Source organism: Phyllobates terribilis, unplaced genomic scaffold (assembly GCF_046119375.1).
Source record: "Phyllobates terribilis strain yellow unplaced genomic scaffold, ASM4611937v1 Scaffold_5__5_contigs__length_657084704, whole genome shotgun sequence".
NCBI classification, from domain to species: Eukaryota; Metazoa; Chordata; class Amphibia; order Anura; family Dendrobatidae; genus Phyllobates; species Phyllobates terribilis.
Window position 1 is genome coordinate 16,876,262 of NW_027362765.1, and position 27,990 is coordinate 16,904,251.

Genomic DNA, 27,990 nt, shown 5'->3' on the forward strand with positions numbered 1-27,990 from the left:
ATTAAGAGTTGATTTCCATGTAAAACATTTCCCACATTAAGAACATGAAAAAGGCTTCTCCCCTGTGTGACTGCTCTGGTGACTAAGAAGAGATGATTTCTGTACAAAACATTTTCCACATTCTGAACATGAAAAAGGCTTCTCCCCTGTGTGCGTTCTCTGGTGACTAAGAAGAGTTGATTTCTGGTTAAAACATTTCCCACATTCTGAACATGAAAAGGGCTTCTCCCCTGTGTGAGTTCTCTGGTGCGTACCCAAACCTGATTTCTGTTTAAAACATTTACCACATGCTGAACATGAAAAAGGCTTCTCCCCTGTGTGTGTTCTCTGATGTAGGGTAAGATGTGATTTCCTCGTAAAACATTTCCAACATTCTGAACAGGAAAAAGGTTTCTCCCCAGTGTGAGTTCTCTGATGTGTAACAAAATCTGATTTGAATTTAAAACATTTCCCACAATCTGAACATGAAAAAGGCTTCTCCCCTGTGTGAGTTCTCTGGTGTATAACAAAATCTGATTCGCGTCTAAAACATTTCCCACATTCTGAACATAGAAAAGGCTTCTCCCCTGTGTGAAATCTCTGGTGCTGTACAAAATTTGATTTCTCTGTAAAAAATATCCCACATTCTGAACAAAAAAATGGCTTCTCCACTGTGTGACTTCCCTGGTGACTAAGATCATCTGATTTCTGGTTAAAACATCTCCCATACTCAGAACAAGAAATTTTATTCTCCGCTGTGTGAATCATTTGATGTTTAAGAAAAGACTTTTCGATGGGAAAACTATTTCCATATTCTGAATGTGAAAAGGGGTTCTTTGCTTTAGGAACAGTTTGTTTTTCAATGCTTATTTTGTGACTTTGCTTTTCCTTAGAAGTCAGTAATGAATCTGAAAACGGGACCTGTTTCAAAGGATCTGATGACAGATCTTTGCTGTGAAGGGATGATGGGATATCTGGAGTAATGGCATTCACTTCAACTGTATCCTGTGGGATCTCAAGATCATCTGATTTAAAAATTGAAAATTTCAGCTGTCCCTTTGATCTCCTGGTACAGTCATCTGCCAAGAATAAAACCAATAATTATTTTTGAATAAAATATCCCTGAATTTTACATTTTTAAACATTTCTACATAAAGTGTCAATAAAAATGGAAAGTTATTCGAGATGAGCGAGCACTGAAATGCTCGAATGCTTGTTACGCGAACCGAGCAATTCCTAATGCTCGAAGGCTCATTTCGAGTATTATAATGGGAGTCAATGGGAAAGCCAAGCATTTTTCTGGCAAACCCTACAAAGAGGTCTGGGAGTAGTGAAAATGTTGAAATGGATGGAAAAAGTGCTGAAAGGAAGGAGAATGGGATGGGGAAGAACCCTTGAATCATCTCTGACTCCCAGGTCGCTGCTGAAAACAAGGATGTCACACTTTTACTTCACTTTGAAGGACTGACAATAGAACATTCAAAAAAGACAAGAAATTAGAGTTTACATAAAAATAAATGTTAAATATTCTTTACTTCTTTTTATGTAAGGCAACATTTACAAAGGACTTTTTAAAAAAATAATAATTTAAGTAAACCAAAATTGAAATTTTTCACAAAAAAAATAGAAATTTCAGTTTCAATTATGAAGAAAGCAAGAACTGCCAAAAATTAGGGACTCAGATACACTATGTATTAGACAAAGGTGGGCCTCATACACATTCTGTTCAAAATGTCATGTAGTGGTACTTACAAAATTACAGGCATGGTCATCCATACAACTTTGAAGGCACTAACTGTAGTACCTTATTCAAATATTGTGCACAAAGTATAGTTGTAGTACTCCTCCACTCAAAAGTTCTGCACAGTGCAAAGCCTGCCAAAAATTATAAGCAGGTTCATCCATACAGCCTCATTAAAATATTAAGACAGTGTACCTCTGTGGCAGACCTCAGGAGGTACACCAATTTCGATGTTTTTTTTATTTGAAACCACCGAAATTTCACACAAAGTAGGTTCTACAGTATACGAGGGGGCGTTCATTAAAAATTTCCCCTGACCCACTTCACAGGACGCTGAAACTCCACGTGTAATGATATAAGTCTCTATAGGGTACGTGCCAATTTGCAACTCAGAACTGATAACGGTCTTGATTGTACAGATGCTGAAGTGGTGTGAGATTTGATAATGGACCCAGTGGAATACAGAGCAGTCATCAAGTTCCTTTACTTGAAAGGCCGCACACCAAAGGAGAAGTTCGATGAAATGAAAGAGGTTTAGGGTGATGATTCCCCATCATATGATGTAATCAATAACTGGCATTGTCAATTGAAATATAGTCGGACTTTGGTGCAAACCGCTCCAATTCCAGGGCGACCCCACTCTGCTATTGACAAACACACCATCCAGCAAGTGGAAGTTGCCATTTTGGAAAATCGCCGTGTAACCATTCGCCACCTAGCTCAAAATGTCAAGATTAGTGTGGGTTCCGTGGAAAAAAACATCCAAGACCATCTTCACCTGCATAAGGTATCGTCTCGCTGGGTTCCCCGGCTGCTCACACTTTTCCAGAAGCAGGAAAGAGTCGAATGCTCTCCGGCTCTATTGACATGTGCCATGGAAGCCATGGGGGACTTTTTCAACAGACTGATCACACAAGATGAAAACCCTCGGCAGGCAAGGTCATGCTCACTGCATTTTGGGACCAGCAAAAAAAGTAGTATTGATGGATTTCCTAGCAAAGGATACCATGATCACTGGGGCATACTTTGCTTCGCTGCTGCGGAAATTGCGGGAGACCATCAAAACAAAGACATGGCATGCTCACCAAAGGTGTCCGCCTTCTGAAAGACAATGCACCAGTTCACAACTCACATGTTGCCCAAATGGAAGCATGCTCCTGTGGCTTTTGAAATTCTACCGCATCCCCCTTATTCACCCGACCTCGCACCATCGGACTTCCACCCCTTTCCAAAAATTAAAGTTATTTTGGAAGGGCAAGCATTTTCCAGATGATGATTTCCGAAGTCACAACATGGCTTTTGGAGCAACCTGTTGACTTCTACAAGTGAAGTATTTACAGTTGCTTAAAGAGATGGAAGATGTGTGTGTGCCTAGGTGGCACCTTTGTAGGAGAAGGACTAATAACTGTGCCAAGTTTCATTGCCCTCAGTCCACAGGAAGTGGGTCAGGGGAAATCTTTAATGAACGCTGCTCGTATATGACAATAGTCAATTTTTTGACCAAAAAGATTTTGTGAACTGTACCAGGCCAAGCAGATTTTAAATTTTTTAACCTACTGTAATTATACACAAAGCATGTTAAACTATGAATCAATCATTGAATCCATAAAGAGTTTTGGAAGCTTTTTTTGTAGTTTAGTATACCAGCAAAATCAGTTTAATATATCACCGAAATGTAACAGAAAGCATGTAAAAAAACAACCACTCTCTGGATGACTAAGGTTATTTTTTATAGTTTAATATACCAGCGAAATGTAACAAGAACCACGTTACAGTGTATGGATGAATCACTGAATCCATAAATATTTAATCAAGGATTTTTGGATTTTTATACAACACCAAAATGTAACATAAGTACGTAATACTGTATGGATCAGGAATTGAATTAATAAAAATTGTTTCAATGTTTTTTTTTTTTAGTTTTATAGAAGGAATGTAAAACTGTATGGAGAGTAAATGAATCCAGTCATATTTCACTGTTTTTTTTGCAGTATAATACAGTGGGGGAAAAAAAGTATTTAGTCAGCCACTAATTGTGCAAAAGATGAGAGAGGCCTGTAATTCACATCATAGGTAGACCTCAACTATGAGAGACAAAATGAGAAAACAAATCCTGAAAATCACATTGTCTGATTTGGAAAGAAATTTTTTTCAAATTTTGGTGGAAAATAAGTATTTGGTCACCTACAAAAGTTCATCTCAATACTTTGTTATCTATCCTTTGTTGGCAATGACAGAGGTCAAATGTTTTCTGTAATTCTTCACAAGGTTGGCACACACTGTTGCTGGCATGTTGGCCCATTCCTCCATGCAGATCTCCTCTAGAGCAGTGATGTTTTGGGGCTGTCGCTGGGCAACACGGACTTTCAAATCCCTCCGAAGATTTTCTATAGGGTTTAGATATGGAGAATGGCTAGGCCACTCCAGGACCTTGAAATGCTTCTTACGAAGCCACTCCTTTGGTGACCTGGCGGTGTGCTTGGGATCATTGTCATGCTGGAAGACGCAGCTACGTTTCATCTTCAACGTCCTTGCTGATGGAAGGAGGTTTGCACTCAAAATCTCACAATACATGGCCCCATTCATTCTTTCATGTACACGGATCAGTCGTCCTGGTCCCTTGGCAGAGAAATAGCCTCAAAGCATGATGTTGCCACCCCCATGCTTCACAGTAGGTATGGTGTTCTTTGGATGCAACTCAGCATTCTATCTCCTCCAAACACAACGAGTTGTCTTTCTACCAAACAGTTCTACTTTGGTTTCATCTGAGCATAGGACATTCTCCCAATACTCTTCTGGATCATCCAAATGCTCACTAGCAAACTTCAGACAGGCCCGGACATGTAATGGCTTAAGCAGGGGGACACGTCTGGCACTGCAGGATCTGAATCCCTGGCGGCGTAGTGTGTTACTGATGGTAGCCTGTGTAATGTTGGTTCCAGCTCTCACACAAAGCTGCTTGCCCATTGCAGATTCAGTCTTCCCAGCCTGGTGCAGGGCTACAATTTTGCTTCTGGTGTCCTTCGACAGCTCTTTGGTCTTCACCATAGTGGAGTTTGGAGTGTGACTGTTTGAAGTTGCGGACAGGTGTCTTTTAAACTCATAACAAGTTCAAACAGGTGCCAGTACTACAAGTAATGAGTGGAGGACAGAGCAGCCTCTTAAAGAAAAAGTTACAGGTCCGTGAGTGCCAGAAATCTTGCTTGTTTGTAGGTGACCAAATACTTATCTTCCACCAAATTAAAAAAAAATTATTTCCAAATCAGACAATGTGATTTTCAGGATTTGTTTTCTCATTTTGTCTCTCATAGCTGAGGTCTACCTATGATGTCAATTACAGGTCTACCTATGATGTCAATTACAGGCCTCTCTCATCATTTTAAGAGGGAGGACTTGCACAATTAGTGGCTGACTAAATACTTTTTTTCCCCTCACTGTATATATTCAGGGCCAGTTTTAGACAAAGTGGGGCACTAGGCAAAAGTTCAAAATGGGGCCTCAAATGCCAATGTATTGCACCACACACAGAAACTTTTCTGTATTTACACGCGCTGAGTTCAGGCCGCTAAACAAACGTGATCGACAATATTGATGTCGTTCTACATTTGTTTCCCGGCTTCTTTACACGGACTGAGGAAGAATGATGGGCACAGAACAATCACTAATAGATAAATCTGTCCCCATACAGTATCATGTTATAAGCAGCATATTTGCAGTTTTCACTGGTGATGTGCTGCTGAGAACAATGATTTTTGTTCTGGCATAAACAATCGAAAAACTCGATGAATAGGCAGCATTTTGCTTGTTTAGTATAATACACCCCATAGTCCTCCATATAGTAAACTGCACTCCCCATAGTCCACCACAGTATAATGGACTCCTCATAGTCCTTGATACAATATAATGCAGCCCCCATATAATACATACAGTATAACACAGTCTACAGTCCATGATAGAGTATGCCACCCCCACAGAGACTAATGCCGCCCCATATAATATAATGTAGCCCCCATATAGTATAATGCAGCCTCATATAGAATAATGCAGCCCCACAGTCTTGCAGTATTATAGACTCGATGTACTCACTGATTTAGAAAATAAATACAATACTTACCCCTCCTTGTTCCCCCACTCTGCAGCGCGTCTCAGCAGCTCCACTATCCTGCACAGCGTGGTGCATGATGAAGTAACGTCATCGCGCCCGCAGCGTCAGAGGGGGAATGATGGGAGAGGGACTGTCACATGATGCTCTCTCCTCCATTATTGCTTTCTAATGTATCGGTGTCTATGATGCCAATTCAGTTGAATGCATGATGCGGGGAAGAGGGGGGCTGTCGCTGGCACCGACCTTTCTGACTCATAGGTTATAACGGCTGAGTGGAGCGCCACTGGCTGGGGGCCCTGGAAGCGTGGGGGCCCTAGGCAAAGGCCTAGTCTGCCTGCCACCGAAATGTACCACAGAGCACGGAATACATTATGGATCAGTAACTGCAACCAGACAATTTTTTAAACGCTTTTTTGTAGTGTTATATACCACCAAAATGTACCACAGAGCACGTACTACTGTATGGATGAGCAATTCAATCAAGAATAATTTTACAACGCTTTTTGTCAGTGTTATATACAGGGCTGTGGAGTCGGTAAGCCAAACTTGCGACTCCGACTCCTCAATTTCCCTTACACCGACTCCACGACTCCCACATATATTGCTTATATTTAAGTGAAAAATTTATTGTAGTACAATGTGAACATCAGACATTTAATCATTTTTATGATACAATAATCAAGATATTTAGATAGAATATAATATATATTATATTCTAATACAACTTTAGAACACAAAAAACTGTAATAAATTGTAAATATTAAATACACTATGTAATATCAATATATATATATATATATATATATATATATATATATATATATATATATATATATATATATATATATATATATATATATATATATATATATAGTGTGTGTATATACAGTACAGCCCAAAAGATTGGACACACCTCATTTAAACATTTCTCTGTATTTTCATGACTATGAAAATTGTACATTCACATTGAAGGCATCAAAACTATGAATTAACACATGTGGAATTATATACTTAACAAAAAAGTGTGAAACAACTGAAAATATCTCTTATATTCTAGGTTCTTCAAAGTAGCCACCTTTTGCTTTGATGACTGCTTTGCACACTCTTGGCATTCTCTTGATGAGCTTCAAGAGGTAGTCACCGGAAATGGTTTTCACCTCACAGGTGTGCCCTGTCAGGTTTAATAAGCGGGATTTCTTGCCTTATAAATGGGGTTGAGACCATCAGTTGTGTTGTGCAGAAGTCTGGTGGATACACAGCTGATAGTCTACTGAATAGACTGTTAGAATTTGTATTATGGCAAGAAAAAAGCAGCTAAGTAAAGAAAAACGAGTGGCCATCATTACTTTAAGAAATGAAGGTCAGTCAGTCCGAAAAATTGGGAAAACTTTGAAAGTGTCCCCAAGTGCAGATGCAAAAACCATCAAGCGCTACAAAGAAACTGGCTCACATGAGGACCGCCCCAGGAAAGGAAGACCAAGAGTCACCTCTGCTTCTAAGGATAAGTTTATCCGAGTCACCAGCCTCAGAAATCACAGGTTAACAGCAGCTCAGATTAGAGACCAGGTCAATGCCACACAGAGTTCTAGCAGCAGACACATCTCTACAACAACTGTTAAGAGGAGACTTTGTGCAGCAGGCCTTCATGGCAAAATAGCTGCTAGGAAACCACTGCTAAGGACAGGCAACAAGCAGAAGAGACTTGTTTGGGCTAAAGAACACAAGGAATGGACATTAGACCAGTGGAAATCTGTGCTTTGGTCTGATGAGTCCAAATTTGAGATCTTTGGTTCCAACCACCGTGTCTTTGTGCGATGCAAAAAGGTGAACGGATGGACTCTACATGCCTGGCTCCCACCATGAAGCATGGAGGAGGAGGTGTGATGGTGTGGGGGTGCTTTGCTGGTGACACTGTTGGGGATTTATTCAAAATTGAAGGCATACAGAACCAGCATGGCTACCACAGCATCTTGCAGCGGCATGCTATTCCATCCGGTTTACGTTTAGTTGGACCATCATTTATTTTTCAACAGGAGAATGACCCCAAACACACCTCCAGGCTGTGTGAGGACTATTTGACCAAGAAGGAGAGTGATGGGGTGCTACGCCAGATGACCTGCCCTCCACTGTCACCAGACCTGAACCCAATCGAGAAGATGGTTTGGGGTGAGCTGGACCGCAGAGTGAAGGCAAAAGGGCCAACAAGTGCTAAGCATCTCTGGGAACTCCTTCAAGATTGTTGGAAGACCATTTCCGGTGACTACCTCTTGAAGCTCATTCAGAGAATGCCAAGAGTGTGCAAAGCAGTCATCAAAGCAAAAGGTGGCTACTTTGAAGAACCTAGAATATAAGACATATTTTCAGTTGTTTCACACTTTTTTGTTAAGTATATAATTCCACATGTTTTAATTCATAGTTTTGATGCCTTCAATGTGAATGTACAATTTTCAGTCATGAAAATACAGAAAAATCTTTAAATGAAAAGGTGTGTCCAAACTTTTGCTCTGTACGGTGTATATATATACACATATACACACACACACACACACACACACACTCTATGTAATAAACTATGTAAATGGCAAAAAAACAGTTTTCAACAAAAACAAACTAAAGAACATTTCTGCAGTCTATGAATTTGTTCTAAGAAATAGTATTGCCTCCATCAGATCCTCCTTCATAGATGACCTCAAATTTGATCTAATAATTTTAAGGCTAGAGAACAACCTCTCTACACTAACTTGGGTTGGAGGCAAAGCCGTAACCACATGGGCAACATCTCTAACAATTTCCGGGTATAAAGGAATTGCATCATGCACAGTCAGTTTTGATGAACGGTTGCATTTTTCTATTTCTTTGAGAGCAAATGAAACATTTTGCTGAAATATGATCAATCTGCTTGCTATAGGTGACGGAGTGAAATCTTTTTCCTTGCGGCAATGCTTTGCCTGCTCCATGTCATCCAAATGCGTCAAACTCCTCATCTGATGAGAATGAAGATATGGCAGCAGTAGCACTGTCAGGACCCAAGTCCTCTTGCGCCTGGCAGTCCTCCTGTAGGCCACTCATCCTAACTGCTACCTCAGTCAGAGCTTCTTTTCCTTTAGTAAGCTGTTGATCATCAAGCAGTATACGATGACATGGGTCCACATAAACAGCTGCCAGAAAATTTTTATTTTCCAATAGCTGTGTCTCTCTCCGTTTCATTGAAGCAGAAATGCCATCTGCGATTAAACCTACTCTTTGGGACAGGCAAAATAGCAAGTTCTTCCACTCCCTTATGAAAATGCCAGGAGTTAAATCCTCAGCTTGTAATTTTTTAGTCACGGTAAATGGGTGATTAAGCAATTCCTTCAATTCAGCCACCTGTGTCCATTGACCTTCATTTAGGGTTACCTGAGGGTTCGCCATATCTATAAGAAACGGTTTTAGTTCAAGCAATCGCTCAATCATTAAATAAGTGCTGTCCCACCGAGTGGCTTGATCGACAATTGCCCCTTTCCCAGCACGTCTCTTCACGATGGAATCAATTTTAGGGGTTCTGGCGGCAATAACCAATTTCCTCACTTTTCCAATCAGATTTCCAGCATGTCCTTCTTGCAGACTATCACTTATTGCCAGCTGCAGCGTGTGTACAACACAGCGCATGTGATGAATAGGAAAGAGGTGTGAAGCAGCTTCAACAAGATCATCTATTTCTAAAGTATAATTTTGCTGTTCTTCTGTTGTAATATCTGTTTGTTCCTCAGTTATGGGAACAGCACTGTGGCCTTCCATCTCAAACATACTGAATCCTAAATTTTCTTCTAGCTGTTGTTCATTCCTCTCATTCATCAGTTTAATTGTACTTATCATGTTTGAGGCATTGTCCGTTACAATAGCAAGAACCTGTTCTTTTTTGAGTTTGTAATCTTGCAGAACTTTTTCCACTAAGGCCTGGAGAAACTGGCTGGTGTGATGAGCTTTAGTATCTTTTACTGCCAGTGTCTTGGTAATAATTTCTTTGTGGTCACAAACATATCGAACATTGATGGCAAAATAGTTCACTCTGTGACGTGTGCAGGCATCCATTTTAAGAAACATGAAGCGTCTTTTGAGAGTCTTTTTAAAAATATTCCCCACAAACTGCATTGATCTACTGAACCCAATTTATTATATATTTTAGGAGTCGGTCCATTTTATACCGACTCCACCAAAATGAGCACCGACTCCACAGCCCTGGTTATATACCAACAAAATGTACCCAAGAACACTTTGTATGTATGAGCAATGTAAAACAGAAAAAAAATCGGCAACTTGTTGAGGGTTATATACCACCAAAATCTGCCCAAGAACATGTAATACTCTATGTGTGAGCAATATAATACCAATACATTTTTGATCAATTTTTTTGGGAGTTATTTACCAACCAAATGTACCCCAGAACACGTTACTGTCTAAGAATAAATATTGAATCCAGATAAAAAATTGTAATGCCTTTTTGCAGGGTTATATATCACAGAAATGTACCCCACATCAGGGAATATAGTGTATGGTTGTGAAATTTAACCCAGCAACATTTTTTAATGTTTTTTTTTTTAGTTTTACTTACCACTGTAATGTACCAATAACTGTGTTAAACTGTATGGATGACTAATTGAATAGATAAATAAATTTGGAACGTAAATATTTTGAAAGTGTAGTTTATTGACTTATACACTCAAAGGCTTTGCAGAAAGTGCAAAGCAAGAAAAAAATTATAAGGACGGTCATCCATAGACCCCCAACTTTCAGGCCTCATTGAAATATTTTTGAAGTGTAGTTACTGTAGTCCTGTACTCATAAAGGCTTTGCACAAAGTACAAAGCCAGTAAAAAATTATAAGGATGGTAATACAGTAATCCTCTTCAGGTGTCTGCTTCTTCTTTACCTTTCTCGGGAGGCTGGGGGGACGGTTTCCACCTGATTCCTGCAGCCCGATTCCCAGGTGTCTGGGCTGTAAGTGACCCGGCTTCTGCTAGGCCTACAAATCCGAGGTCACAGGGTCAGCTCTTTTCCACAAGGGGTTGAGCAAAGCTAGGGCCTCTCCTGCTAGGTGGGACATTAGGAATCCCACTTTAGCCCGATCAGAGGAAAACTGATGGGCCAACATTTCATAGGGCAGCATGCACTGGTTATGAAACCCACGGCAATCCTTGGGGTCCCTGTCAGAATGTGTTGGAGCAGACAAACAAGGACCTGCTCCAGGTGCATACGTTGCAGGCTAAGCACTCACTGCCGAAGTTGCTAAAACTTGGGCTGGAGAGGATGAAGCAGCCGATGTCAGGGCATCTAAACGGGTATTCACTGTCTGCAGATAGGACACAATTTTATCTTACTAATCTCAGACAGGTCATCTCTTGGTACAACTCCGAGAGCGAAGGGGTAAGGAGAGCAATAGGGGCCATGGCCTCTACAAACTGTCACACTCACTGTTTTATACGCACTTCAGAGCTGCACTCACTATTGTGCTGGTGCAGTCACTGCACCACAGACCGGGTTTAGCCTGGAGGAGTGTAGCTAAGTGGCTACCTGGTTTTTGCTAGAACTCTTGATGCTGAAGTTAGGTTTGAGCTGCAGGTAGAAGCCAGCGACCACTCCAAGGGCAGTCCCCGTTACTGCGGCAGCTGACCCCAAGGGCCAGGGATTGCAGTCAGGGACGCGGACTCGGACTCCTGTACAGGACGGACACTGGTACTGATTCAGACAGTGTGGATTCTGGAACACTAGACAGAACATACAATGGTACTCGGAGACATTGGCAGGATAGGATTTGGAATCATGGGTAGACTGGATGTCGCAGCCTGTTGAGACAGAACAGGATCAGGCTCGGACAGAACTGGAAGTTCAGATGGGACGGAGTCAGGAATAAGTTCCGATTCAGATAGGACGAGTTCAGGAATAGGTTCAGGTTCAGACAGGCCGAGTTCAGACAAAACAGGTTCAGGATCAGGCAGGACGGATTCAGCAATAGGCTCAGACTGGGACAGTTTCAGAAATAGGTTCAGGGAAAGACTGGACAGGTTCAGCAATAGGTTAAGGTTTTAACAGGACAAGAATAGGTTTATGTTCAGACTAGGACTGGTTCAGGAACCTGACAACAAACTAGCAGGTACAAACTCAAACTTATCACTAAACAGGGCGTTGTACAGATACCTCCCTACAGGCTTTATTTACTAGATGCCTCCCTGCTATTGGCTGGGGCAAATCCAGAGTTCGCGAGAGGCGAGCTGCCCCTTCACGAAGCGGGGAGCGCGCGTACACTAAGCGCACCACGTGCAGGCCCTGGGAGCAGCTAGCCGAGGCAGGACAGGGAGACCTTGCGGCCTTTGCAGCGAGTATGTCGGCGTCCCTGCCGGGAGGAGGGTGAGGGACTATGCAGGACGCCGGCATTGGCGTTACATAGTTGAACATATAAAACACTTGTTGCTAAACATGTAGGTTTTATATCATTATAAAAAATTAAAAGGATGTTAACAAGATAAAAGGGGATTTTACTAAAAGTAGAAATATGGTAAATGTTATTTATGAACTATTTTGTGTGGTATCACTATTTTAAGAGTTTAAAATTAAAAATCTTACTAAAATTATTTGGCAATTTTCAGATGTTTTCAAAAACTAAACACAAATTATATCAACCTAAGATTGCCAGAAACAAAGTACAACGTGTCACAGAAAAAAATATTTCAGAATCCCTGGAATCAGAAGAAGCATCCAAAGTTATCACCACATAAAGTGACAAGTCAGATTTGAAAAATAGGAACACAAAACTGGCTGCGGGAAGTGGTTAAATCAAAGTATTTTGGGCAGTAACTACTGAAGTTAAAAACGGAGTATAGATATAACACATCTACTGAAATGATCAAACTCAACAGTCTTCATCAGTAAAAAATTAGTAACTAGCGGTGAAACCTCTCTGGGGTAATTAGAGTATGGGGCACGTTGGCTCTTGGCAATCTAAACTATCGTAAGGGACAATATTTTCTGTCAGATGAGTTTCAAGAAGAAATATTATACATTCAAAGAGAACTTTTTATAATAGAGCAGAGCTGAGTTGTCTTATATTTAGATCTCAGGTATTTGGAAGATTACATGGAGACCTTTTTCTGAAGGAGTTGTCAAGTCCATATCGATAAGTCTGCAGTCACTCTGTGAGACTGAAGACTTATGAATCCCCCCCAAGAGCATGCATTGTGAACGGACTCTGGCCGGAAGTATGAATAATCATACATACCCTCTTGTCCCGGCTCGGAGACTGGCGAATCCCCGCAGCGCACACTGCATGAGGTGGGGATTCATAAATCTGCAGTCACTAAAGAGTGGCTGTAGAATTGCCGATTTTAATCAGACAACCCCTTTAAAGACTATCAAAGAGTTGCACACTCACATAAGTGAGGCAGGAAAATCCCACCATAATCAAGTTATCACACTGAATGAAAACTGTAAACAAATAGACAAAAATAAAAAACACGTTACATCCCCAATAACAACGTATCTGTATGAGGGGGGAGCTCCAACACTAAATCGGAGTCGCACTCATTTATGGTGGACCATTGGAGCTACCATGAGTCCTGACCAGAAGAGTAGAGAAAGTTTTAGTGCTCCCCATTTCAGGAGAGATTGTGAAGGGAAACAGTTATTGTACAGAAATTCGCACTTGGCCCTCAATGCACATTTAATGTTGTCGATCATAAAGGTGATGTTTGGCCAGAAAGACTGAACCTGGTCTTGTAGGGACCATATGAGCCCTACAAGCAGCACAGAAGGGAGAGAAGGTAGATTCATCCAATAAGATATCAGGGTTCTAGGAAGCCAACAGCATCATTACCCTCCGCTTTCACTTACAGACCATCATAATATTTTTCTTCAAGTGATTTTCTAGTTTGTCACCACATTCTACGTACGTTTTCATTTGACTTTGTAGTTTACAGACCGGGGCAGGTAATGGTCAGCGTTTTCTAATCCCAAGGAGTTAGGTGGATCCTCTAGGTTGTAAGTTTTATAAAAAAAAGGGCTTTCACAATTTCAAAAAGTAATTTGTACATTTTCCAATGGAGGAGAATATTGTGCTCGAGGGGCAAAATGGTGGTAACACGATTGTGATACGGACTGCACCACGGGTAAAGCAGCCACAGCTGGTTACCGAGAAGAATCTGTGACTTCTCTGCATTTAGTGGTTACTACTCACCTGGACGGTTGTCTGTAGGAATCTCCTCTTTACACCGCTCATCACCCCTCACATATGTCTCTGTAGTATTAATATGGGTCAGATCTTCACCCTGAAACAAATATTGTAAAAGTCACAGACAGATGGAGAAGTCACATCTATGATCAGCTCTAATCCTGCCATCTCCACCATTCTCATTACAGAAGTATAAAACATATAATACTGGTGGATAAAACAAGACTGAGCACAAGAACCTTCACAGCCGTCTACATATCATAGGGGAGATCTCATGACAACCTTCTCTCCATCTACCTGATGAATCTGAGGAACACTGGGATCTTCTTGTTCACAGTCCTGTAGAAGAGGACAGGGACATCTCCCTGGTGTTGTCGTCTTATTGGATAGTACTGGAGGAAACACATACAGGGAATGAATTCATTCTTCAAATATAGATAATTATAGGCCGTGTGTCTTTAGTCCTATTACCTGGTGATGTGAGGGGCTGGGGAACCTCCATCATGACGTTCTCATACAGATCTTTGTGTCCTTCTAAATACTCCCACTCCTCCTTGGACAAATAGACAGCGACATCCTGACACCTTATAGGAACCTGACACATACAATAATACAGTCACCCCCCGATCCCTTCATAGCGTTACTGTATAATGTCCCAGCAGTGTCACCTCTCCAGTAAGCAGCTCAATCATCTTGTAGATGAGTTCTAGGATCTTCTGGTCATTGATGTCCTCATGTATCAGGGGGTGAGATGGAGGCCCCGTGATTTGGCTCAGGGGTCTTCCCCATCCCTCAGACACAGGGTCCTGACAGTGATCACTAGAGGCCTTCTTCACTACTAGGTAATCCTAGTTATAGAGAGACACATTAATAAATCTCACTAGACATTTCCAGAGTCCTCATCTCTCCAGTTCTGTCCATCTATTATTCCCATAGATAAGAATGATGTAATGTGACGTCATCAGAATCTCTCACCTCTCCAGTAAGCCGGAAGATGATCTCTAGGGTGAGGTGTAATATCCTCTCCGCAATCTTCTCCCTGTCCATATCCATCCTTGAGTAATTCAGAAAAATTCTCTTAATATATATAAAAGATCTTCAATGATAGGATCTGATATTGTAGGGACCTTAATATGAAGAATATGAGCCGATGGAACATCATAAAAATCCTGTGTAATAATATAATTACTGGAGACAATAAGGGAAACATATGAGAAGATAGAACATGATGTTGTATTCTCTAGTCTTGTATGGACTGGAACCTGAAGTTGAATTGCTGACTTAGGGCTCATACCCATATGTGAGAAAAAAAACATATCTAGACCGAAAAATCGGATGTGTGTCATGCGATTTTCATGCAAGTGCTATGCAATTTACATCAGATTTCCATGTGATTTTAACATGGGCTTTTACATAGGTGAATTGTCTAGGTCATTTACACAGTTTTCTATGGAACTATTATTTACTACATATATAAATATGTATATATATCTGTCGGTCTATCTACAGTCATGGCCAAAAGTTTTGAGAATGACACCAAAATTATATTTTCACATGATCTGCTGGCCTCTGGTTTTTATTAGTGTTTGTCTGATGTTTATATCACATACAGAAATATAATTGCAATCATATTATGAGTACCAATAGGTTATATTGACAGAATGAGTTAATGCAGCAAGTCAATATTTGCAGTGTTGCCCCTTCTTCTTCAAGACCTCTGTAATTCTCCCTGGCATGCTCTCAATCAACTTTTGGACCAAATCCTGACTGATAGCAGTCCATTCTGGCATAATCAATGCTTGCATTTTGCCAGAATTTGTTGGTTTTTGTTTGTCCACCCGTCTCTTGATGATTGACCACAAGTTCTCAATGGGATTAAGATCTGGGGAGTTTCCAGGCCATGGACCCAAAATCTCTATGTTTTGTTCCATGAGCCATTTAGTTATCTTTGCTTTATGGCAAGGTGCTCCATCATGCTGGAAAAGGCATTGTTGGGCGCCAAACTGCTCTTGGAGGGTTGGGAGAAGTTGCTCTTGGAGGACATTCTGGTACCATTCTTTATTCATGGCTGTGTTTTTAGGCAAGACTGTGAGTGAGCTGATTCCCTTGGCTGAGAAGCAACCCCACACATGAATGGTTTCAGGATGCTTTACAGTTGGCATGAGACAAGACTGGTGGTAGCGCTCACCTCTTCTTCTCCGAATAAGCTGTTTTCCAGATGTCCCAAACAATCGAAAAGGGGATTCATCAGAGAAAATGACTTTGCCCCAGTCCTCAGCAGTCCACTCCCTGTACCTTTTGCAGAATATCAGTCGGTCCCTGATGTTTTTTCTGGAGAGAAGTGGCTTCTTTGCTGCCCTCCTTGAAACCAGCCCTTGCTCAAAGAGTCTCCGCCTCACAGTGCGTGCAGAAGCACTCACACCAGCCTGCTGCCATTCCTGAGCAAGCTCGGCACTGCTGGTAGTCCGATCCCGCAGCTGAAACAGTTTTAAGATACGGTCCTGGCGCTTGCTGGTCTTTCTTGGGCGCCCTGGAGCCTTTTTGACAACAATGGAAGCTCTCTCCTTGAAGTTCTTGATGATGCGATAGATTGTTGACTGAGGTGCAATCTTTGTAGCTGCGATACTCTTCCCTGTTAGGCCATTTTTGTGCAGTGCAATGATGGCTGCATGTGTTTCTTTAGAGATAACCATGGTTAACTGAAGAGAAACAATGATACCAAGAACCAGCCTCCTTTTAAAGTGTCCAGTGATGTCATTCTTACTTAATCATGACTGATTGATCGCCAGCCCTGTCCTCATCAACACCCACACCTGTGTTAATGGATCAATCACTAAAACGATGTTAGCTGCTCCTTTTAAGGCAGGACTGCAATGATGTTGAAATGTGTTTTGGGGGTTAAAGTTCATTTTCTGGGCAAATATTGACTTTGCAAGTACAGTAATTGCTGTTAAGCTGATCACTCTTTGACATTCAGGAGTATATGCAAATTGCCATTACAAAAAATGAAGCAGTAAACTTTGGAAAAATTACTATTTGTCTCATGCTCAATACTTTTGGCCATGACTGTATAGATAGATATATACGCACACATTCAGAAATATATATACAAATAAATATGGAAGTGAGATATACATTCTGTGTTTTGCATATATTGTTTACTGTACATGTAAATTAAAGATATTTACAAAAAAATGGTGTGGGGGGGGGGTCCCACGTAACTTTATTCTCTAGCAGAGGTTAAGCAGACAGTTTGGGCTGATGAGGGAAGGGGGTAATACCCATGGTGCTTCCCAGGCTGCTAAAATCAACCCCCAGCTGTAAACTTAGCCTTCACTGGCTATTAAAATGGGGGACCCCCCCCAAAAAATGATGTGGGGTCCCCCTATTTTAGCAGCCATTAATAGCCTAGGAAGGGGCTATGAATATTGGTCCCCTCCCAGATTACAAACAGCAGCCCTCAGCCGCCCAGAAATGGCACATCCATAAGATGCGCCAATTTTGACACTTAGCCTCGCTCTGCCCATTGCCTTATAGCGGTGGCGAGTGGGTTATAAGGCTGGTGTTGATGTCAGGTTATAATGCCAGCTGACATCAAGCCCGGGTTAGTAATGGAGAGGCGTCTATAAGACACCCCCATTGCTAACCCCATAGTGGAAGTGAAATGTAAAATACAGTTGTGCTCAAAAGTTTACATACCCCGCCAGAATTATTGCTTTCTTGGCCTTGTTTCAGAGAATATGAATAATAACAAAAAAACTTTTTCTCCACTCATGGCTATTGGTTGGGTGAAGCCATTTATTGTCAAACTACTGTGTTTTCTCTTTTTAAATCTTAATGACAACCAAAAACATCCAAATGACCCTGATCAAAAGTTCACATACCCTGGTGATTTTGGCCTGATAACATGCACAGAATTTGACCCAAACGGGTTTGAATGGCTACTAAAGGTAACATCCTCACCTGTGACCTGTTTGCTTGTAATCAGTGTGTGTGCATAAAAACTGAGTGAGCTTCTGGGATCCAGACAGACTCTTGCATCTTTCATCCAGCCACTGATGCTTCTGGATTGCGAGTCATGGGGAAAGCAAAAGAATTGTCAACAGATCTATGGGAAAAGGTAGTTGAACTGTATAACACAGGAAAGGCATAACAAAATATCCAAGTATTGATAATGCCAGTCAGCAGCGTTTAAACTGTGATTAACAAATGGAAAATCAGGGGTTCTGTAAAAACCAAACCGCGGTCAGGTAGAGCAACAAAAATTTCGTCCACAACTGCAAGGAAAATTGTTCAGGATGCAAGGAAAAACCCACAAATAACATCAGCTGCAATTCAGGAGCGGTGTGGCTGTTTCAAGATGCACAATAAGGAGGCACTTGAAGAAAAATAAGCTGCATGGTCAAGTCGCCAGAAGAAAGTCATTACTGTGCAAATGCCACAAAGTATCTCACCTACAATACGCCAAACAGCACAGAGACAAGCCTCAAAACTTCTGGAACAAGGTAATTTGGAGTGATGAGACCAAAATTGAACTCTTTGGCCACAACCATAAACATTACATTTGGAGAGAGGTTAACAAGGCCTATGATGAAAGGAACACCATTCCTACAGTAAAGCACAGAGGTGGATCGCTGATGTTTTGGGGATGTGTGAGCTACAAAGGCACAGGAAACTTGGTAAAAGTTGAAGGAAAAATTAATGCAGCATGTTATCAGCACTCATTAGCCTGGAAGCTGCGCATGGGACGTACTTGGATGCTCCAACATGATGATACAAAACACAAGGCCAAGTCGACCTGTCATTGGCTACAGCAGAAGAAAGTGAAGGTTCTGGAGAGTCTCCTGGCATCAATATCATTGAGCCACTCCGTGGAGATCTCAAGCGTGCAGTTCATGCTAGACAGCCCAGGAATTTACAGGAACTGGAGGCTTTTTGCCAAGAAGAATGGGCAGCTTTACCATCTGAGAAAATAAAGAATCTCATCCACAACTACCACAAAAGACTTCAAGCTGTCATTGATGTTAGAGGGGGCAATACACGGTATTAAGAACTGGGGTCTGTGAACTTTTGATCAGGGTCATTAGGATGTTTTTGGTTGTCATTAAAAGTTAAAAAGAGAAAACACAGTAGTTTGACAATAAATGGCTTCACCCAACCAATAACCATGAGTGGAGAAAAAGTTTTTTGTTATCATTCATATTCTCTGAAACAAGACCAAGAAAGGAAAAATTCTGCCGGGGTATGTAAACTTTTGAGCACAACTGTAAATACACCCACACCTAGAATAAAATATTTTATTTGCAATAAACACACAGAGTCCTTTAATAGTTCTTAATTAAACCCTACTTACCATTACGCCCATTCATCTGAATCCATTGTCACCTGTAATAAAAATAAAATAAACCAACCTCATCCTCACCTCTCCGACGTGAAGAACACAATCCATGTGTCCCACGATGGGTCCAGCTCTGCTACATCTAGATGGCAGGCTAGATTGTACCTGGACACTGAGGAGCACACGCATGCTTCCGCTCCTCAGTGACTCGTAGTGACGGCATCAAGATGAGCTGAGTTCACATCATATGAACTCCGTTCACGTCACTGTCGTCAGCACGAGAGTGGGAAAGGTCTCACCGCACATGCACTGACGTCATTTGCCTTGCATACGGAGCGGAGCGCGTACGAGGGGGACGGAGCGGAGCCGCGCGCGTACGAGGAGGACGGAGCGGAGCCGTGTGTATAACAGCTGCGATATCCCCTGTGCAATATATTTCTAGTATTAATGCTCCAGTAATGGGGGATCTCCACATACCTCCACCTGCAGAGCCGCCACCACATATATGGCTGCTCTGTGCGCACAGGAGCTGTGATGAGGTCACAGGAGGGGAGGAGTCAGGGGGTCACATGATCAGGGGCCTCAGTGGATGCAGGACTCTGCTGTGCTGGTTGTCATGGTGCTGGATGAGGGGAAGTTTATGTGTGGGGTCAGGAGGGGTTTACAGTGTGGATGCAGCAGAGCCGTGTGTGTACGAGGTGTACGGAGCGGAGCCGCGTGTGTACGAGGAGTACGGAGCGGAGCCGCGCGTGTACGAGGTGTACGGAGCAGAGCCGCGTGTGTACGAGGCTTTACGGAGCAGAGCCGCGTGTGTACGAGGCTTTACGGAGCGAAGCCGCGTGTGTACGAGGTGTACGGAGCAGAGCCGCGTGTATAACAGCTGCGATATCCCCTGTGCAATATATTTCTAGTATTAATGCGCCAGTAATGGGGGGTCTCCACATACCTCCACTTGCAGAGCCGCCACCACATATATGGCTGCTCTGTGTGCACAGGAGCTGTGATGAGGTTGTAGTGAGCTGGCAGGCTCTGGCTGTTCTGTGATAATTGAGATAGAGCCTGTGACAGAAATGATTACGCAGGATGGTGTTGCCACCTTGTGGCCAGAGGTTGCACCTGTGCAGGGTGTGATGACAGAGAAAAAGACTGAGTCTCCTGTGTCCCACCCTAGAGAGTCACGTGACCAGAGTGAGAAGCAGGAAAAAGCACGCGGAGAGTCAGAGAGTCTGTGAAAAGAGCCAGGACGGTGTGCAGGTCCTCGTGTGTGCCGTAGAAAATACTCTCAACGTGGCTGCTGTTATCTGACATCTTTTCCTCAGAGCTTTCCCCAGCTTCCGCACTGCTGAAGGATTCAGCTGTTACACTCCCCACTACTGGAGTGTGGACTACACAAGGGAATCCACAAGAGCTGCTATCCGGATCAGAGAGACTGTAAGCGGGACCTCTGGCGAGAGGCCGAAGTATCCCTTCCTTTCAGCGAAATTTGTTGTTCCTGTTTTTTTTTCTTCGGCTGGGACGCCTTCCTGCAAAGACAGACAGGCCTGCGACGGGGACACATCCTTCTGGAGTAAAGGACTGGTAACATGTGAGTAGGGACAGTGAGGGTCAGCTTATAAGTACACGTTATTGCTGTGAACATTTACGGTTGTCATTTATTGTGTTCTGCTATGTTAAAAATGTATACAAGTAAAGATACGGTTATCAAGATAGAGTCTGTGTGTGGGGATCTTGCTGGGCCAGATCATAGATACCAACGCGCGGCCTTGCCCACGGTCACTTCATCTGGCGTAGTCGGCAGGATCTGTGACCAACAAGATTCCCACCCAGGCCAAGTGTACAGTCAGAAAGCCCCGCCGGTGTCTATTGTGAATCAGGTCAGGAAATTTGGCGGACGAAACTACCCTGTACCAGAGTGGGCGGAACAAGTCCGGATACTGGGAGAAATGTATAATATTGACCCTAAGACCTTTGCAGAAATGGCGGTACTGACGCTAGAGGGGGAGGCATAGACGACAGTCAGACTGGAGACGGTCAGGGGCCAGCTTACAGTGGATGATTTGGTGCGGGTGCTGGAGAACACCTATGGGCCGACCACATACCAGGGAACACTGCGACACATGTTCTTTAGACGGACGCAGCTTGAATGGGAGGATATTCCCCAATATGCGAACGCCCTTCAGGTACTCCTTGAACAGGCCTGTGGAAAAGGGGAACAACTAGCTGGTATGGCTCCTCGTGACCTGGTACTGAGAGACCAATTTGTAATAGGACTGAGAGACCAGTATCTTAACCGCACGTTACAGGACTTGATCCGGATGATGCCGACTCTTACTGAAGTCAAACAGGAAGCCATAGAACGTTCAAGGGGACCCGTCATGGATGTGGGGATTCAAGGTGCTGCGTGCAGATCCATATCTGACATTAAAAATCCGAACAGTGACACGGAAGACCTGAAACAGATGGTAGCAGACTTACAGAAACAGGTATTACAGTTAACATTAGACCGACAGGGAAACCAGCGAAGACAGCCTAATCGTCCCATGGGACAGAGTTGGTCATGCGGTGATCCTCGCCATAGGGCAAATCGTTGTCCTCAACACTTCCCTCCGCAAAAACCTCCGTCGCACCAACGAACAAACCCTCAGTCACCCCAGAGAAGGGAATTTCGATCAGACCAGCGACTGGAACCCCAGCCATATCCACAAGCAGAGCTACCACGCCGGGCCTCACCACAATGGCCGCCGTTAAACTAGACACCCCTGCAGCTGAGGCTCGCGCAGCAGGGGAGGCCAAAGAGAGGGGTGTGGAAAAACAGAGCCGACGGCGGAGTGCTCTTGCCTCGAATAGCCTGACACTTGAAGTTGTCCTGGAAGGAATTGCCGTACAGGGACTGATGGACACCGGGTCACAAGTGACCACGATCTCTGAACAGTTTTACGAAAATTACCTCAAACCAAGAACTGCTTGTGACCCAGACACCGCCATTAAGATTATTGCGGCTAATAATCTACCTATTCCAGTGACCGGAGTTGCTTGGATGGACACAAAGGCCTGCGGACAGGACTTAGGGAAACGAGGGATCGTCATCGTCAAGGAAGGTTTCGGCTCCGAGACCCCAGTGATAGTTGGAATGAACATCTTGAAAGACCTAGATCTTATGCTGTTGACAAGAAAAGGACCCAAATACTGGCAGAAAGTCACCAAACATAAGCCGACTCGTCTGGCGTTCCAGCGCGTAATCCGGACCGTTGGACTTCAACAGATGGCAGAGGAACAACTACCCCTAGCCGCCATTACGGTGCCACGCCGTACCCGGATTACTTTGCCCGCTGAAAAAGAGACAGTCATTTCCTTACCCCTTAACACCCACCGACAACTTGAGGGGGTTGAAGTGTTGATCGAGCCGAGGACCCCAAGTGGGGGTAAGCTAAACCCACTAGTTGCTCGCACTCTAGCCGTCGTGAGGAACGGGAGAGTCCCTGTCAGGCTAAACAACACCGCAGACGTAGGCCTAGCCCTTGAAGCCAGCACTCAACTTGCCCGGGTATATGCTCTACCCACGGAAGTGAATCCCATTGGACCCCTAAAATTCACCCCGTCTACAGAAGGCGACTGGACGGTAACAGTCTCAGCCATAAACGCTCAAGTGGACGATGAAGACATTGGGCGAAAACTACGGGAAAAAGTACAGCTAGACACGTCCCAATACACCAAACAAGAAGTGTCTCAAGTGGAGGAACTCCTGCGGGAACACAGAGACTCCTTTGCAAAGTATGACACAGACTTTGGGTGTACCACCAGTATCCAGCACGAGATACCCCCCCTATCCGCGAGAGGTACCGACAGATACCACCTCAACAATACCAGGAAGTGAAAAGCCTATTAAAATCCTTGCTACACTCCGGAGTGGTACGTGAAAGCCAAAGCCCGTGGGCTGCACCTGTGGTGATGGTCAAAAAGAAAGATGGTTCCCTGAGATTTTGCGTAGACTACCGTAGGCTGAACGCTTGCTCTATCCGGGACTCATATCCACTTCCTCGGATCGAAGAGTCACTGACTGCCCTGAAGAAGGCCAAATATTTTTTGTCCCTAGACCAAGCCAGTGGATATTGGCAGGTTCCAATGAGTGAGAAGGACAGGGAAAAGACCGCCTTCATCCTTCCCATGGGCCTGTATGAGTTCGACCGGATGCCATTCGGCTTGAATAACGCACCAGGGACCTTTCAGAGACTGATGGAACGCTGTCTGGGAGACTTTAACTTTGAGTTTACGCTGATATACCTTGACGACATCGTGGTATACTCCGCCACCTTCGAGGATCATCTTCACAAGCTTGGCCAAGTGTTCCAGCGCTTGAGGGGACACGGCTTGAAGTTGAAGCCCAGCAAGTGCCGTCTGTTCCAGCAGGAAATCGACTACTTGGGTCACCGGATCTCGGCCGAAGGTGTCCAGCCCTCTCCGGAGAAAATAGCAGCCGTTCAAGAGTGGCCGCAGCCAACTACCGTCAAAGAAGTCCGGGCTTTTCTGGGGCTGGCAGGCTACTACCGTCGGTTTGTCAAGGACTTTGCTCGGCTTGCTGAACCACTGCATGAGGTACTCCGAGGGACCGCAAACAGTCCCAGAGGACGACGCATCAGTTGGGGGCCTGACCGAGAAAAATCCTTTCAGGCACTTAAGGCTGCTCTAACATCACCCCCTCTTCTGGCGTATACAGATTACACATTACCGTTTCAGTTGCACACCAACGCCAACCTTCAAGGTCTAGGGTCGGTCCTCTCTCAAGTTCAAGATAATAATGAACGCGTGATAGCCTATGCCACTAGGTCTCTCCGTGATACCGAAAAGAATCCCGTCAACTACAGGTCCTTCCGCTTGGAACTCTTGGCTCTGACTTGGGCTATGACGGAGAAATTTGCCGGCTATCTGACAGGAGCGGAGGTGCTGGTCATGACGGACAACAATCCTCTTGCCCACCTAGAGAATGCCAAACTAGGGACAATGGAACAGTGCTGGATGGCCAGGCTCTCTAGATTCCAGTACAAAATTAAATACAGAGCGGGGAACGAGAATCAGAATGCTGACAGCCTGTCTAGAGTGACATCATCGCCGCCAGTGGGGGACCGGGATGAAGAGTTGGAGGAAGATGAGATGCCTGACTTTGCCCGGCTCGCAAAGCAACTAGAAGATAGCCGCCAGTATGCGGTAGGAGGGATTGAAGCCGTAGTGGGATCTCCCCTGTCCCAGCAAGAATGGGCCAAGCTTCAAGATCGAGATCCCGAGCACGTCTTACTGAAACAGTATGTGAATAAACAAGAGAAACCGCCCTCCGAAGTGAGAGCCCGACTATCGACCGGAGCCTTGGCTCTGCTTGCCCAATGGGATCGGCTGATCGTGAAAGATGGGAGTCCTGTATCGCAGGGCCCTTTTATCCCATATGCTTGAGGAGTGTTTGCAGATTGTCGTCCCAGTGCAGTTGGCCCATGAGATGGTGGGCGAAGCTCACAGGAGGAACGGCCACTTCGGCATAGACAAGACCCTCCGGTGGACCCAGCAGTTCATTTTTTGTCCGGGGCTCCGTAAGCTGGTTGAAAACATCTGTCAAGAATGCCGTACCTGTGAATTCCACAAGTCCGCGTGCCCCCGTCCAGACTATTAAGACGTCGAGGCCCCTCGAGCTGTTGATGGTGGACTATCTGTTGATCGGAACGGCGAATAGTGGCTACCAGTACTGTCTGGTGATGGTGGACCACTTCACGAAATTCGCCGTCGCTGTTGCTACCAAGGATCAGACTGCCGAATCAGCTGCACAGGCCATCTGTCAGCAATTCGTTCGGGTCTACGGGTGTCCGAAGCGGCTACACTCTGATCAAGGGGCTTGTTTCGAAGGGCGAGTCATTGAAGAACTCCAACGGATGTATGGAATCAAGAAGTCCAGGACCACCCCTTACCATCCACAAGGGAATGGCGCGTGTGAACGCTTTAACAGGACCCTCTTACAACTGATCCGGACACTGGCTGAAGACAAAAAGCCTGACTGGCCTCGATTCCTCCCAGAACTGCTGTGGGCCTATAATAATCAAGTCCATTCCGTCATCGGATACACCCCATACACCCTTCTCTTTGGCCGTCCAGGCAAAGACATCCATGAGTTGCAACTGTCTAGCTCCGAAGAAAATACCTGTGGTACCTATCCTTCCTGGCTACAAACACACCGCCAGAGAATGGAGACTGTCTACCGGCTAGTAGGCCGACAAATCCAGGATCAAGTGCACGCTGACCCACTTCCGGTACAAGAGGACTCACTGAATGTAGGTCAACTGGTCCTAGTTCGTATAAAGAAACCGCAAGGGAAACTCCGGCCCAAGTGGGAGACCGAAGTCTATCGAGTAATTGGACAGCCGTATCCCGGTGGCCCCGTCTATCGAGTGCAGGGCGAAGACAGCGGCAGCATCCGAACTTTGCACCGTAATATGTTGCGCCCCTGCCGTTCCCAGCCTGACTCCCCTACTGTGATACCTAGAGAGATGGATATCACTAATACTGTCGGAGACACTGACCCCGGTGATGTAAAGATTGAATGCATGCCTACCCCTGTCCGTCCGACTGACGCGCTTGAACCGATTATCTCCTCTACTGACATGTTGACTGGGAAAGAGAGAGGGGTGACTGATTGGAGAGAGGGGATCCAACCCGTTAGGCGGACAACGAGGACCACTGCAGGGGTACCTCCAGGACAGTCCTACAGAGACCAATATGTGTGGCCCTCTTCCCAGCTGCCCCCTGTCACATACACAGCCATCGCCGCCCTGGAGCCGGTCGTTGACAGGGACTGCCAACCTTTGAGTGGGGGGGCGTGTAGTGAGCTGGCAGGCTCTGGATGTTCTGTGATAATTGAGATAGAGCCTGTGACAGAAATGATTATGCAGGATGGTGTTGCCACCTTGTGGCCAGAGGTTGCACCTGCGCAGGGTGTGATGACAGAGAAAAAGACTGAGTCTCCTGTGTCCCGCCCTAGAGAGTCACGTGACCAGAGTGAGAAGCAGGAAAAAGCACGCGGAGAGTCTGAGAGAGTCTGTGAAAAGAGCCAGTACGGTGTGCAGGTCCTCGTGTGTGCCGTAGAGGATACTCTCAACGTGGCTGCTGTTATCTGACATCTTTTCCTCAGAGCTTTCCCCAGCTTCCGCACTGCTGAAGGATTCAGCTGTTACACTCCCCACTACTGGAGTGTGGACTACACAAGGGAATCCACAAGAGCTGCTATCCGGATCAGAGAGACTGTAAGCGGGACCTCTGGTGAGAGGCCGAAGTATCCCTTCCTTTCAGCGAAATTTGTTGTTACTGGTTTTTTTTCTTAGGCTGGGACGCCTTCCTGCAAAGACAGACAGGCCTGCGACGGGGGACACATCCTTCTGGAGTAAAGGACTGGTAACGTGTGAGTAGAGACAGTGAGGGTCAGCTTATAAGTACACGTTATTGCTGTGAACATTTACGGTTGTCATTTATTGTGTTCTGCTGTGTTAAAAATGCATACAAGTAAAGATACGGTTATCAAGATAGAGTCTGTGTGTGGGGATCTTGCTAGGCCAGATCATAGATACAAACTTGCGGCCTTGCCCGTGGTCACTTCAAGGTCACAGGAGGGGAGGAGTCAGGGGTCACATGATCAGGGGCCTCAGTGGGTGTAGGACTCTGCTGTGCTGGTTGTCATGGTGCTGGATGAGCTGAAGCTTATGTGTGGGGTCAGGAGGGGTTTACAGTGTGGATGTAGCAGAGCCGTGCGTGTACGAGGCGTACGGAGCAGAGCCGCGCGGGTACGAGGCGTACGGAGCAGAGCCGCGCGGGTACGAGGCGTACAGAGCGGAGCCGCGCGGGTACGAGGCGTACGGAGCGGAGCCGCGCGGGTACGAGGCGTACGGAGCGGAGCCGCGCGGGTACGAGGCGTACGGAGCGGAGCCGCGCGGGTACGAGGCGTACGGAGCGGAGCCGCGCGGGTACGAGGCGTACGGAGCGGAGCCGCGCGGGTACGAGGCGTACGGAGCGGAGCCGCGCGGGTACGAGGCGTACGGAGCGGAGCCGCGCGGGTACGAGGGGTACGGAGCGGAGCCGCGCGTGTACGAGGGGTGCGGAGCGGAGCCGCGCGTGTACGAGGGGTGCGGAGCGGAGCCGCGCGGGTACGAGGGGTACGGAGCGGAGCCGCGCGGGTACGAGGGGTACGGAGCGGAGCCGCGCGGGTACGAGGGGTACGGAGCGGAGCCATGTGTATAACAGCTGCTTTATCCCCTGTGTAATATATATCTAGTATTAATGCGCCAGTAATGGGGGGTCTCCATACACCTCCGCCTGCAGAGCCGCCAGCACATATATGGGTAGACACTAGGATGTATGGGCTCCTTCCAGGTCCTGACTGCAGCCCATCCATTCTAGCTGGCTCACTAGTGAAGAGCATTAACCCTTTAGTATCAGCCCTTTCTCCCCAAAAACAAGAAAACATCAAACCAGCAATTAATGTAACTCCCGACCTCCTCTCCGCAGCTGCACCCTAGAATGTATGGGCTCCTTCCGGGTATGACATCATTTCCGGGGGCGTGCTCTAGTTGAGGCGCAGACTCCATAGTGACATGCAGAGA

At 45.0% G+C, this 27,990-nt stretch overlaps 1 protein-coding gene across 8 annotated transcripts; it reads right to left on the reverse strand.

The window, feature by feature from the left end:
- On the reverse strand, nt 1-27,990 carry LOC141270540 (uncharacterized). Of its 8 annotated transcripts, none has more exons than XM_073680596.1 (8): nt 27,860-27,959; nt 19,379-19,410; nt 15,001-15,079; nt 14,694-14,873; nt 14,497-14,620; nt 14,323-14,417; nt 14,032-14,122; nt 5-1,058 (listed from the first exon to the last, which is right to left on the reverse strand). In XM_073680596.1, exons 3-8 carry the CDS (start codon nt 15,076-15,078, stop codon nt 37-39), a joined length of 1,590 nt encoding a protein of 529 aa, XP_073536697.1. In that variant the 5' UTR covers nt 15,079; nt 19,379-19,410; nt 27,860-27,959; the 3' UTR covers nt 5-36. The 8 variants fall into 8 exon arrangements, with proteins under 8 accessions (XP_073536694.1, XP_073536693.1, XP_073536692.1 ...); XM_073680595.1 differs by having other exon boundaries at nt 27,883-27,955; XM_073680593.1 differs by lacking the exon at nt 19,379-19,410 and having other exon boundaries at nt 1-1,058; nt 14,497-14,575; nt 27,860-27,990.

What these genes read in the sequence shown, in the direction of transcription:
- LOC141270540 (XM_073680591.1), bottom strand. Translation starts at nt 27,975, where the DNA reads ATGGAGTCTGCGCCTCAACTAGAGCACGCCCCCGGAAATGATGTCATA. An exon ending in GGGAGTTACATTAATTGCTG is followed by an intron (nt 15,080 to 27,859) that starts GTTTGATGTTTT and finishes GAATTACTCAAG; the next exon opens with GATGGATATGGACAGGGAGA. An exon ending in CCAGCCCCTCACATCACCAG is followed by an intron (nt 14,418 to 14,496) that starts GTAATAGGACTA and finishes TGTTTCCTCCAG; the next exon opens with TACTATCCAATAAGACGACA.